Genomic DNA, 11,416 nt, shown 5'->3' on the forward strand with positions numbered 1-11,416 from the left:
ATGTGAAACCAATCTCCATGTTTCAAAACCATGATGAGGGCAAGTACTAAGCAAGTCTCAATACCTATCCCAACATTGGTAAAATGTTTCTCCTGGTTTTTGAGTGAAAGTAGTGATTTGTCTTTTGAAAGAATTTGTTTTGTGAGATAGGAAAAACTTCTTCAAAAACTATTGTTGCATTTCATCCCAAGCACGAATGGATCCTGGTCTTAAATTTTGTAGCTATGTTTTAGCTTTATCTTTTAATGAAAAAGGAAAAAGCTTTAATCTGATGGTGTTCATGCTACAATTTAAATTATTATATGTGTTGTAGACCTCCTCAAATTCCCTTAAATGCAAGTATGGATTTTCCAATTCTAAGCCATGAAAAGAAGGTAAAAGTTGAATAATACCTAGTTTAAAATTAAAATGAGATGCATCAGGATGAAAAACTATGCATGATGGTGCACTTGTTCTTGTGGGATTCATGTGGTCTCTAAGTGTTCTAGCACGGTTATTCTCATTATTCTCATTATGAAGTGATTGATTATCTTCTTCGGCCATATTTTCTGAAAATGATGAGGATACCCTACAAAGTCTACCACTTGATGTACGTGACCACACTCTCATGCACGTGTAGGAATAAAATAAAAAAAGAAGAAGAAAGCAAAAGAAGGAGGAAGAAAACAAAATAAAAAGAAACAAAAGAAAAGAAACAAAGTTATATACAAGAAAAGTGAAAAGAGAAAATAAAATAAATACTATAATTTATACAAGAACTTACCTCCCCGGCAACGGCGCCAAAAACTTGACACGACTAAAAGATTGATGTCTTCTCCCAAGTGCAGGAGTGTCGAAGTAATAAATAACCCGGCAAGACCGGGGTCGAACCACAGGGAGGTTAATTGTACAAATTATAAACAACAATTATAAAACAACAATAACAACAACAACAATAGTAATAATAATAATAATAATAATAATAATAATAAAGAAAAAGAAGGAGAAGAAGAAGAAGAAGATGAGAACTTTGAGATGGAATATTAATGTAACGATTAAACAATGATAATAACAAATGTCAAGGTTAGAGGTTCCACTAATGGTATATCAAACAAGTATAGTATAAACTCTTATTATTGAATTGGAAACCACACACAAAGGAGGTTCCAATCAGATTATATATTGTTAACATGATTACATTAGTCATCTTATTCAATTAATGCTAATACTTGTAAATCTCGTCAAGCATTCATGATTATAACTTATGTTAACAATAAATCAAGTTCCTTTCATAGCTCAGGTGTCGGTTATACCATACATTATGGGCTATGAAAGTGCCAAGCATTTGTTGTACCAAGTGTTATACAACATAAATCAAGATTAGTCATTTAACAAGCAAAGTATTAAAGAGTGAACAAGATAACAAATATAAAACATGTTAGTATCAAACATTAAAGTCCATATTAAGTTTACATTATACTTATTCTTACACCATTAGTGTAACCTTTTCACCTTGACATAATTAACTTAGCTAGACATAATGAAAGAAAGCAAAATAGATAAACAAAATAAGAACATAAAAGTTAACTAAGTAAAGGAAAGGAAATGAAAGGCATAAACTTAATATTAATGAAAACAAAGCATAAAAAATACAAAGAGAGAAAGGAAGAGCATGATCTTGATCTGGAAACCAAGATGCCTAAATGCATGGCAAATGCCTCCTTTTATAGGCCAAAATTGGGAACTATTGATTTGATGACTAATTGATAAGTGGGTGACCAACTTTTGACTTGGTGACAATCCTTATCTTCTCTTGTCTGCCCAAAATGTCATTGATAACGTCAAAACTGGAGCCAGTTGCAAACATGAAAGTTGTCGGCAATTGTCTCATCTTTCTTGTGTAAAAACTTCAGCTCATTTGGACTTCTAGAACTCAAGGTATGGCCAAAATACCGAACAGTGCTCGGGCTGGAAGACAGATTCGGGCTTCTTTGTTGTTGCTACAATTTGGAAATGAAAATGGCCTTCGAAGTCTTGGGCTTCATATAAAAGTAGTAGGCTTATGTCTTACCTTTTCATTCATATAAAGTAGACCTAAATCTGAGATCTACAGCTTCATATATAATTCAATTACCGAACAGTGTTCTGGTTTGGATTACACCGACATCTCTTTTCTAAGTTTGGACATCTCTTTGTCCTTTCAATTTCAATTCTTAAATTCATCAATAAATCCTTTTATTTATGTGATAGGCCTGCATTTAGAATGGACATTTACCACAAATTAAAGGTATCTTATATTATTAGATATATTATTATAAAACATGCTTTAGTTAAGGAGTTATTGATACTTCAAGTGCAAAATGATGACATAAAACCTTGATAAAAAATACACTTTTAAGTACTAATCAATTAGTATCAAACATTAAAATCCATATTGAGTTTACACTATACTTATTTTTCCACCATTAGTGCAACTTTTTCACCTTGACATAATAAACTTAAATAAATATAATAAAAGAAAGAAACATAAATAAACAAGATAAAAATATAAATGAGATAAAAGTTAACTATGTAAAGGAAAGGAAATGAGAAGCATAAACAACTTATTAATATAAACAAAACTTAAACATTACAATAAAGAGAAAGCAAGAACATGATTTTGATCTGAAAACCAAGATGCCTAAATGCTTGGCAAATATCTCTTTTTATAGGCCAAAATTGTGAACTATTAATTTGATGACTAATTATTAAGTAAGTGGCTAACTCTTGACTTGGTGATAATCCTTATCTTTTTGTTTACCAAAAATATCATTGCTAACATCAAAATTCGAATAGATTTAAATCATGAAAGTTCTAGAAAATTGTCTCAATTTTCCAATAAAAAATAAATTAAGGTCATTTGGACTTATAGAGCTCAAGATATGGGCTGAACGCTAAATAGTGTATGGGCTACAGGACATATTCGATACTTCTCCGTTGTTGGTAAGATGTGGACTTCCAAACAACAAAATTGAGTTTTGTCTTCCCATAAATGTTTTAGGCCTACGTCTTAACTTTCCATTCATATAAAACAGACCCAAATCTAAGTTCTACAGCTCCAGATATAATTCAATAACTAAACAGTGTTCTAGTTTAGAATGAACCAACATCTCTTCTAAGCTTTACCCTCTTTTTATCTTCTCAATTTCAGTAGTTGAACTCATTAATCAATTCTTTAATTTATGTGATAGGTTTACATTTAAGATGAACATTTACCATAAATTAAAAGTATCTTATAGTATCAGACTTGTTATTATAAAACATGTTTTAGTTAAGGAGTTATTGATACTTCAAGTGTAAAATACTGATATAAAACCTTGATAAAAATGCACTTTTAAGTACTAATCAATAATAAACCATTATGTTATGTTTTAGTGAAATCATTTAAACTAAAATTATTATTATTATTATTAAGTGCATAACTTAAAAAAATAATTTTTTTAATTGTAAATATTTTCTTTAAGAAACTAAATGAATTGTTTCTTAAAAAGAAAACACAAACATAAACAATAATTAAAACATTACATAGTTTTTTAAATAAATATAACTATGAAGTAATTTAATACACTTAAAATAAAATAATTGAGGTTAATTAATTTCAAGATATTGACAACCTTTTATTTTAAAAATTATCATTTATGAAGGTTTTTTTTAATTAATGTGAGTATTCGGGTTAATTTGAACCCTGAAATTAATGACTATGTAAGTTTTTAATGACCTTAAAATTTATTGGGCTCAAACTAGTAATTTTATAAAACTTATAATCTAATTAATTAAAATACACCCCTCAAAATTAATTAATAAAATTAATACATCTTTACATTGTTTTTATAAAAAATCACATTTCACTCTGGGAAGTTAAAGCTCATGTGACTTTTAAAACAGTAACAAAACTTCCTCTCTCTCTCTCTCTCACTATGTTTTGATTTAAAAAAAAAAATACAATAGCATTTAATTATTATGACAATATAAAAGAGATGGAAATAACGATAGCGTCTCCTTCTACTTCTTATTTTGAAGATATACAAATTTACTTTAAAATTATTATAAAAACATATTTAGTTTATATTTATATTTTTTTAGCTAAGCATCTTTTTATCTCTTTTTTATTCTTTTTGTCGCGAGAAATTAACCAAACCGACTACAACCTAAAGCCAGAAAAATTGTGCCAATTGAAAGTTCATCCTATAAGAAGATTTCAAAGACATTCATCAAAATCTTGATTTAAAACTTAAAACACATGGTTTCCAAATGCGAATTCACAGGTTTAAAATACTTTTTTGCTTCGACAAAAGAAAGCACCCAGTTTTTCAATGTATACCTTCAATTTTCGACTGTATAAGCTACCCTTTTTTTGTTTCTCTTTCAATGTGCGAAGTACAAAACAGAAAGAACTATTTTTGCAAGAAATATGATTGATCCAGTGAAATCCTCCACTAATAACAGTATTAAAAACAAAAAAAATCATTTACTGCTGTCAGGGTATGATTTTTCATACCAATGTATCAGTAAGGACACCCCTCTGATTCAATTTGAGGGCACACCCCAAATTCTTCTCTGTTCACCAAAGCTTCCAACGACAGCAGATTGCTTCTTAACGGTGAGTTGCTTTGCGAAAAGATCATAATGTGCCTCAGGCTCTACATTCTCCAATATCTTGACAAATTTTCCTTGTTTTTCATCAATCACAACTTGTCCATCTTTCGATTCATCACCTTCAGCAAGGATCATGATAGGTTTGGCTAGCCAGATTGGCTTAAGCTTGGAATGATCCCCAGCTAAGACTATTGCACCAAGGATTTCGCCCAAGAATGTATCCTGCAGAGCAAGCTCATTCAATAATGGCAGCTAAAAGACTCTCCCCTTTAGAGAAGGATCAAGCATTAATGGCAGCTAAAAGACTCTTCCCTTTAGAGAAGGATCAAGCATACTCCCCGTATACAACTACATTCTCTTAGCAAACAAATTTAAGCCCTTCAATGTTCAGAAAGTCTATGAAGTGATCCAATTACTATCTATAACCAATATAATGGTGCTTGCCTTCAGGCTAAGATTAGAATCCTTACCATGTGACGATATCTGTGATGAGTTTCTTTCAGGCGGTAAAGCCTTGATAGCAAACGCTGCACAAACAATTCCTCAGGTGTTCTTTTCGTCTTGCGGCGTAAACTTCTTAGGATCTTAGGAAAGGAACTGACTCTACGTTGGACGCCGAGTGGAATGAGCGTAATGTCAAGTGATGACTCGAAAACTGTCTTAGCAGCCAAGGGATCAAGAAACATATTTAGTTCTGTATACTCATTACTATCAATAGTCAAAACATTTCCTTTGTCTGTATCACTATGGCTGATATGTCCTCCAACAACATAAACATCCTGCAATGACATTTGAAACATCATGAGCATGTGTACCACCACTGCGTGGCACAACATTAGTTGCAAGTTACTTGACAATAGCAGATAAAGTCCACTTACCTGAATCACAGAGCTTGTATTATTCTCATTCTGTATTATCTTGGCTAAACTAGTCAAGGGGCCAATGGTTAATATGGTAATTTTGGATCCTGGATCCAATGTTCTAACAATGGAATCCCAGATTTCCAGTGCTAGGGGCTGCCTGAGCTCAGGGTGATCTGTGTCGCGAGGAGCTCCATATTTTACAGAATTTTCTGCAGTATACCTTGAGAAGAAAAATAAGCCTTCGATATTTGGGTCCCGAATAAAGCAAGATCACGGTTCAAATAAGAGGAAAGAAAAGGCATAAACATCTATGGAGGGAAATTATACCTTCTAGGGCTTCGCGGTAAATCACGAGCAAGACCATAGAGAGTGTCCGAGTCTAAAAGGCCACCACTACCGTGAGGGATGGCCTTGAGGTACTTGCAATCTCCAACCGCAGAGAAAATTGGATCAGACTGGTTCATTGCAAATACCTCTCCTAGACCAACTGGAATGTCATCGCGACCCATCATGTGCAATAAATCGTAAACAATATCAATTGTTGCAGCATTTGCCCAGCCTACTGGAGTTACAATTATCGCCTGAAATAAAAATGGTAGCTAGAGTTGTAGTCTTTCGAACTTGGCTTTTACAGGACTAATAGTATATGCCTGCTGTAAAGAATCTGGAAAATTGAAAGCACGTGCCTTGAGGTTGATTATTTCTACTGGAACTTTAAGGAGATAGAATAAAGCCAGAAAATCCCCTGCGCTCATATCCATATCGAAGACAACAGGTTTCCCTAGTCTTTTGGTTCCGAAGTCTGGTTTGTAGAAAACTTTCTTGTAATGAGGAAATTGTGTAGTAAAATTGAACCTTCCAGTCTGATGAGGATGGTTAAGAACCTTTATACACGAAAACGTTTGTTAGAATATCATTGGAAGATATCTAAAGTGATATATCAGAAACAAGTATAAACATTGATGATCATATAGAGAAACAATGCTTGAATGAATTTACATCCAAAAAGCTCTTGAAGTATGCTCTGTCAAGGATGCTATTACTGTCCGGATTAGGCTTTGCTCTTGTAGCAACAAGAACACGTACTGCATCTGAACTGGTTACCTCCTCTGTGTAGCCGTCCTACATGTAAAGATTTGAATATAATTAAATAAACAAGCGACTGAAATTGATTTTCCTAGTGCCAAAGCCATTGGATTGAAGAAAACAAGCAACATCTTTGTTGGGTGAGATGAAAATGAAAAAATGATAGATGGTCTTTTAAGAACACAATTTGGCTGGTGTGTTTCCACTAAAGAAAGCGATTTACCTTGCATCTCCCTTTCCCATTTTGCACAATGCAAAATGGATCTCGAAGACCAGTCTGAACATGACCACTGTGCACTCCTCCTTTCACTAGATTAAACTTTGGAACATTACGGTCATTAAAGAATGGATTCGAGCCATCATTTATCCCATAAGGTTCATTTGAAGTCACCACAGTTATGTTCATATACTCCATTTCTGCAAATTCATTTTCTCCATTTTGGTTATGCAAAGTACGCATGATAGAAACCGCTACACCTGACGTAAAGGAGTCCCACATGAAATAGCTCTGCAAAAGATATATATAATCATAGAAGTTTTAGTTCTCCCTTGCTGCACGAAAAGATATATATGACATTTAATATAAGGTTTCAATTGGTAAAAGTTCTTGAAACAAGCATTACAGTATAGAATTGGTCGTCAAACCAAGTGTCACGAGCCATTTTCAAGGACTGAAAGCAGTATTGTGCCTCGTACGTGTGCTGGTTTTGCTCAAATGCCTTAAAGAAATTCTCATTTATTGGAATGGTATTTGTTGCATCAAGGGGCACAAGGGTGACTGGAATTCCAGAATGAAACACCTGAATTAAAAGAAAATGTGTCATCGTCTAATTCAGCCATTCTTTGTATCTAGAAGTATCCAAAGTCTATTCTTGGTTTACCTGGTATGCAGCAAAAGGATCGCCGAATATATTGAATTCACCATAAGGGTTGCTAGTGTAGTCAGTGAACAGATTACCAGGGTTACCACACTGTCTTGGTTGGCATGATGAACTTGCATTATTGGGGCAACAACCAGTTGGATTTTTTGACCTCACACCACCGCCCATCACATATATATGCTGGATATTCTTCTTGAGATGTGGATTCTTCATAAGAAAAATCCCAATATTTGTATGAGCTCCTATTATGAAAATGGTAATAGGACCTGCAGATACTTTTTCAATCAGCACTTGCTGGGCAGTAGGCTGTTGAAGAGGAGAATACTTCCTGCTGCCCTGGTTCATGAACAATGTATGTGACATATATGAATATAATGTTATTGGGAGGAACGTTAAAGAGCAGATCTCCAAATTCAACTGTAAATACAACAAATGCGAAGCTCGTGGATTCAGTTCCACAGGAAATTCTTATTGACAAAAGGAGAAACCACATACCTGCTAGATAGTGATTTAACATATTGTTCTGAATAATCAATCCAAACAAAATACACGGGCATGCAGTGTGTGAGAGTGCGCGAGCGTGTGAAAGAGAATAATCTGCTTAAATTGCAGTTGAAAACTACAAGCAGCTCAACCAAATTTGTACCTGAGGCAGGAATGCTTTCCTTATGCCATAGTTAGAATCAATATCTAGCCGTCCTCCTAGACCAACAGGAATTGCTTGTCTGTATCTACAACCTCCTGCAGTTGCATTTCCCTAATATGGAGTCTTAGACATCAGTACCATGTCGATTAACATAATCGTAGAAAACGAGAGATTAGTGAATATCTCAATGAAATTTTCTTTAAGTTGACTTCCCTAAGCATGTATTAGCTAATCAAATCGTCATAAAAGTAAAACATTATCAAAAGAAAAGGATACCATCTTTAAATGCAGAAGAGGGTAGTTGAACGCACCTGTTCAACTATAGGAAGATAACCACCAACATCCGGAAGTATGTGACCATCTTCTTTTATTCCACCCTCACCTCCCATTCCAACAGATAAATCGTCACGACCCATCATGTAAAGAATGTCATAGATTTGGTTCACAGCATGCCCTGCATCAGTCCATGCATTTGTGTTGATAGTGACTGCCTGGACTAAGGCAATAACTGCCAATGTTATCTAGTGTTCATGAACATAGATATATCTTGGAGAAGGCAAAAAATCTTAAAAAGGGATAAATGCAGGCCTTGTCGAAGATATCAGAAACTGCTTTGTAACTAAAATATATATAATAATTCTGTTGTAATTCCAGGAAACTAAGCTCTAGAGTCATATTTTAAGCATCCAGATGAGCTCTATTTAGGATAAAAAGGTGCTTCGAATACTTGGCCATTTCAGAGAATGAAAAGATTTCTCTGATCCAACTATCTAATAATTCTGATGTGATCAAAGAGAGACGAAAACTATTTAATGATTCTAGAATCAAGGCAAAACTCAACCCTGAGCTAACAATATTTCCATTGATCATATGCAGCTTAACTTTTATGCAACAGATCCAAAAGCTGGAAAATGAATGTACAACAGATACAAGAAAAGCAAAAGGACTCACCTCCAATTCAAATTCTGATCTGTTAAGCTTCAAGAGGTACAAAAGAGCGAAGAAATCATCAGTATCAACATCTGTATCCAAAAGAATCCGATGTGGCTTTCCCCCATCAGTGCACAGACTAGCTCTAGCAAGTTCAAGAACATTAATCAACACTAAAACTGCCAAAAGATATCTCCGCAACATTTTTTCTCTGTTTCAATCACAATCCTCAAAGTCTCTTCCTTCCAAAAACTACAGAAAATACAAACTGTTACATCCATTCCATACCTTAAAACAAGAAAAACAAATACATGAAAACATGATAGCAAAAAGGCACAGTACTCTTACTGAATATAATGGAGGCCGTAAAACAAAAGAGGTGAGAGCACACAGCAGGGAGACAAGGACTTGAAGGTTTAGCTAATTGGTCTCTGAAATGGTTTTAAAGGTGAGATTCACATGTGAAAAAGCATTGACAAGACTAATTTCTGTGAGCAGCAGCAAGAGAAGAGACAAAGAAGATGCAATTATGTCTTCATTACCAGTACTATAATAGATTCTTGGACCTTTTTCCATCACAAGAGATTATTAAAAAAAGAAAGAAGAAGATAAGAGTATCAGCACCAAAATATGGAAGAGTCAAATTCCATACATGTAGTAGCTAGCTATCATGGGGCGAGTCAAATTAATTATGTCATCTTTTCTTACCATGTGAGATCACTGCTAATGTTCTATTCATGATTTTGTATGATTATATATATCTTGACATGACTTTTCACTGATTTTACCTTTACCTCGCTCTCTCTCTCTCTAAATCAAGAATAATTTTTTATTATTATTATTTCCAAGAAAGGGCTGGCAGACATAATTCGAGGGCCAAAAATGTTCATAATTCAAGTTTTATTTATATTGCCGAGACAATACTGTTGCTGTAATTGAATTCTCTCATTTCCAGGAAAGAAAAAAACCACTGGTCATGTCTAAATTTCACGGTTAATCTTGGATTTAGCGGTGTAGATCAAGGTAAAAGAAAAGAAAAGGTTTCAAGTAAATAAATCACTGTTCTCTTGGCATGAAAAAACTGCAGCGCTAGGTGATAGAATGTACCTCGTAAGTCTTTTTAGCGAGACCGGAAGTAGCTGTGGAACTCCATTGAGCCACTGCGAATCCACCATGGGATGGTAAAAGCTAGCGCAGAAAGGGTGTGAATGCACTGTTGTGGGCAAGATAATCATGCCGCAAAAACATTTCTATATATATTGCAGGGGTGAGAAAAAAACCGAAAAACCGATTAAATTGAGAAAACTCGAAAAAAAAATAACTGAAAAAACCGAACCGAAAAAAAACCGATTAAACCGATTAAAATTTTGAAAAACCCAGCTGGTTCGGTTCGGTTTTGGTTTTATAACCCAAAAACTAAAAAATCAAACTGAACCGAACCGAAACCGAAAAAAATCGAGCTAAAAACGAGCCAAAACCGAGAAAAACCAAGCCAAACCGGAAAAACCGAGCCAAACCGATTTGAACCGGTTTTTCCCCTAAAAAACCGAACCAAACCGAATCTAAATCGGTCGGTTTAACTTGGTTTCGGTTCGGTTTCGGGTTTTTTTTCAAACCGAATCGAAACTGGTCGGTTTCAGTTTGGTTTCGGGTTTTTTTTTGTTTTTTTTTCAATTTAATTATTTTTTTTTATAAAAATCAAACCAAACAAAAAAATTTAATTATTTTTTTTAATAAAAACCAAACCAAATAAAAAATAGATACTGATATATCGTCAATGAGCTAGCATGATCGGAATGCCCTGATATCGTCAATGAGCTAGCATGATCGGAATTCTTTTGGTGTAAGGTGTGCTTTGACTTGTGATTTTTATTTTTTGTGGTTCAATATTTTATAATTTTCTTTGATCCTGACAAATTCAGCTGTGGGTGCGCCATCTCGTTGGCCTTGAATGCGGCCGCGTTATGGCTTGGTGAATGGGTCAAGGCTGGATTTAATTTGACCATTCACACTTTAAGGGAACATGTACACAATTATATTTGTTTATAATAATCAACAATTTGTAACAATTATTTATTATATATTTTAGAGTTCTACGTAGATCAAGGTCCGTAGGTTGGCAGATCAACTACGTAGCTATATTAAAAAAAAAAGAGAAAAAAATAAAAAAAAAAAATGAAGCGATGCATTGTTAATTTTTCAGATTGAGTTTTGAATTGACCATCTATCTACAGAAAAACAAACATAAGCTGACAAACAATTAAAAATAACTATATAAAATTAGTCTGTTTTAGTTATTTTATTAATAAGACAGCATATTCATAATTATACTTGTTATTTTATTAATAACAAGTATAATTATGAATTAAATTAGATGTTTTTTATCTAAAAAAATA

The 11,416-nt window shown here is 33.8% G+C and overlaps 1 protein-coding gene across 6 annotated transcripts; it reads right to left on the reverse strand.

Annotated features, from left to right (window-relative positions):
* Positions 1-4,324: 4,324 nt before the first annotated feature.
* On the reverse strand, positions 4,325-10,238 carry LOC105116020 (uncharacterized). Of its 6 annotated transcripts, XM_011013152.1 has the most exons (14): positions 10,128-10,238; positions 9,369-9,451; positions 9,042-9,272; positions 8,402-8,581; positions 8,091-8,201; positions 7,445-7,780; positions 7,187-7,363; positions 6,787-7,071; positions 6,477-6,599; positions 6,164-6,361; positions 5,805-6,058; positions 5,493-5,697; positions 5,085-5,393; positions 4,325-4,836 (listed from the first exon to the last, which is right to left on the reverse strand). In XM_011013152.1, the coding sequence occupies exons 3-14, from the start codon at positions 9,222-9,224 to the stop codon at positions 4,546-4,548; spliced, it is 2,652 nt and encodes an 883-aa protein (XP_011011454.1). In that variant the 5' UTR covers positions 9,225-9,272; positions 9,369-9,451; positions 10,128-10,238; the 3' UTR covers positions 4,325-4,545. The 6 variants fall into 6 exon arrangements, 5 of the variants coding, with proteins under 5 accessions (XP_011011454.1, XP_011011455.1, XP_011011453.1 ...); XM_011013153.1 differs by lacking the exon at positions 9,369-9,451; XM_011013151.1 differs by lacking the exon at positions 10,128-10,238 and having other exon boundaries at positions 9,369-9,711.
* Positions 10,239-11,416: the final 1,178 nt, after the last annotated feature.

The sequence above is a fragment of the Populus euphratica genome, unplaced genomic scaffold, assembly GCF_000495115.2.
Source record: "Populus euphratica unplaced genomic scaffold, PopEup_1.0 scaffold833.1, whole genome shotgun sequence".
Taxonomy (NCBI): domain Eukaryota; kingdom Viridiplantae; phylum Streptophyta; class Magnoliopsida; order Malpighiales; family Salicaceae; genus Populus; species Populus euphratica.